This window comes from Marmota marmota, unplaced genomic scaffold (genome assembly GCF_001458135.2).
Source record: "Marmota marmota marmota unplaced genomic scaffold, marMar, whole genome shotgun sequence".
Classification (NCBI taxonomy): Eukaryota; Metazoa; Chordata; class Mammalia; order Rodentia; family Sciuridae; genus Marmota; species Marmota marmota.
In genome coordinates this window covers 37,066,074-37,068,284 of record NW_025999900.1, presented here as the reverse complement: position 1 = coordinate 37,068,284, position 2,211 = coordinate 37,066,074, and the positions used below count along the sequence as shown (strand labels likewise).

The following is a 2,211-nucleotide window of genomic DNA, read 5'->3' as shown; positions in this document are numbered from 1 at the left end:
TCAAATTTCCCATTGCAATTCAACCCAATCTATCTGTCAAACTCTCTGGAGTATTAATGATTCAATAACTCATCCCCATGTTATTTTACCATTAAGATTTGATCTTTACTTTTTATCACAAGCATCTTTACAGAAGGCAGAAGACATGGCTTGACTTTTGGTACTGCACATTCTCTGGGAATGGTGAGTCATGTGCAAGACCAGGCTTGGAGGAGCAGAGTCTGAGACAATGTGAATTTCAAGTATCCAGTAGTTCTGGCTATTTGACACTGGTCTTTGGCTTATGGTTTAGTTGTTTATGAGAGTGAATCATGGTGCTTCCTTAATTTCAAATGTGTCAAGTCAACCTTATCAACATCAAGAGCATATGTTTCAAATTTATTAACAATGACTAAGTAGTGTGCAAAACCATCAACTTTGATCTTTATATACTTACTGTAAATCTTATCTCTGATCTAGGATCTACTTTGACCTATTTCTCTTTCTATGTATTTTTCTTAGTCTCTGATAAGGTAAAAGACTATTTAACCAGAGTTCAGTAGTTAGGGATGTGACCACAAGGTGGCAGTCTACCCCAGCTGGTGCAGAATCCGTGGGGCTTTATTTTAGTGGATTCTGAATGAATAGGCTTAGGGGAGAAGCAGGGCTTTTTTTCTTATTGGTTGGGTTGACAATAAGAGAAGCCACTATAATTGTTAGAGAGAAAAGGAACAACTTGATAACAGAAGTAGATCCTGGGTAGGTTGCAAGTCTGGATTGATCTTAATTGGGAAGAACAATGAAGACATCTCCCTTTGCTTTATTCATGTTCTTGTGGCTGCAGCTGGACTGTGAGTTGAGGATTTGGGGGAAGCAGAGTATATTAGCAAATGTTCTTCAGACATCTGTGAAGAAGACTGTTTTTTTTTTGCAGGTTTTCCATAGTCACTGAAGAAAAGGAAAAATTTTGAAGAGTAATCACATGCCAACATTATCTTTTTTTCTTTTACTTTCTGCCTAGGGGTGAGCCAAGGAGAGAAGGTGGAGCAGCATCCTTCTACTCTGAGTGTCCAGGAGGGAGACAGCGCTGTTATCAACTGTACTTATTCAGACAGTGCTTCGAACTACTTCCCTTGGTATAAGCAAGAAACTGGAAAAGGTCCCCAGCACATTATAGACATTCGTTCCAATAAGGAGATGAATCAAGTCCAGAGATTCATTGTTGTGTTGGATAAGAAAGCCAAACACTTCTCCCTGAACATCACAGTCACCCAACCTGGAGACTCAGCTGTCTACTTCTGTGTAGCCAGTACACAATGCTTCCCAGACACCTGCAGCCTGTACTCAAACCTGCCACTGGGCTGAGCTGCTTCCTTTGCATAGACTTCCCAGTATAACATTTGCTATATTTATTTTTGAAAGTGGCAACTATCATATAGACATTAAAAACACATAATAAAAAGTTAGGTTCATGATGATCCAGAAAGAGTTAGAATATTTTTTTGGCTGATTATTACTTAATAATTACTTTTTAATTTGTATTTTTATGTGTATTTAAGGGGTATAATATTGTTTTTGAAAATCATACCCATAGTGAAAATTGTCAGGTGATTGAGGAGATGAATAGGGAAGGCATTGGGAAGGAACTTACAACTCCAGGTATCTCCATGTGATCAGCAACTCTAAAGCTGTGCTTAGTGGATTCTTAAAGGGAATTAGAACTGTTTTGCCTTGAAATCTAGACTTGGAAGATGAGTTTACACTATTTAGGCTCCTCTCCTATAAATAACCCCTTGTGATCAACATAATCCTTATTGTTGGTGGGCTTTAGACTCTTTAGATATCACATTTGTTATTTTTCTGTTTATAAACATTACATGACAAATATTAAAAATGTAAAGTACAAAAAATGTGAAATTTACTGTGCAACAGAAAAATATGTAATTTGACTCTCTATGTAACCATTTCGCTCTCTACATGTATCATATAACATTCTGTTATAAACCCAAGTTATATGTAGCAAAATTTATTTTAAATAAATGTATTTATTTCCACTTATATATGTCTTTCTTTTTTGAAAAAGTTACAGTTTGTAATAAAAACTAAATTTATTTCTTCACATTTAATTTTTATTGCTGTCTTATCTTTATTTCTGGTGTATGTTAAAAATTTTACATATTTACTATATTTATTTTATATATTTAATATGTTTATATATATGTATATATTTGC

The 2,211-nt window shown here is 35.0% G+C and overlaps 1 gene segment (V, D, J or C); it reads left to right on the top strand.

The window, feature by feature from the left end:
* The first annotated feature begins 689 nt into the window (after positions 1-689).
* On the top strand, positions 690-1,405 carry LOC125615297. The segment is given in 2 exon segments: positions 690-830; positions 1,001-1,405. Coding segments are annotated over 2 exon segments (396 nt in total).
* Positions 1,406-2,211: the final 806 nt, after the last annotated feature.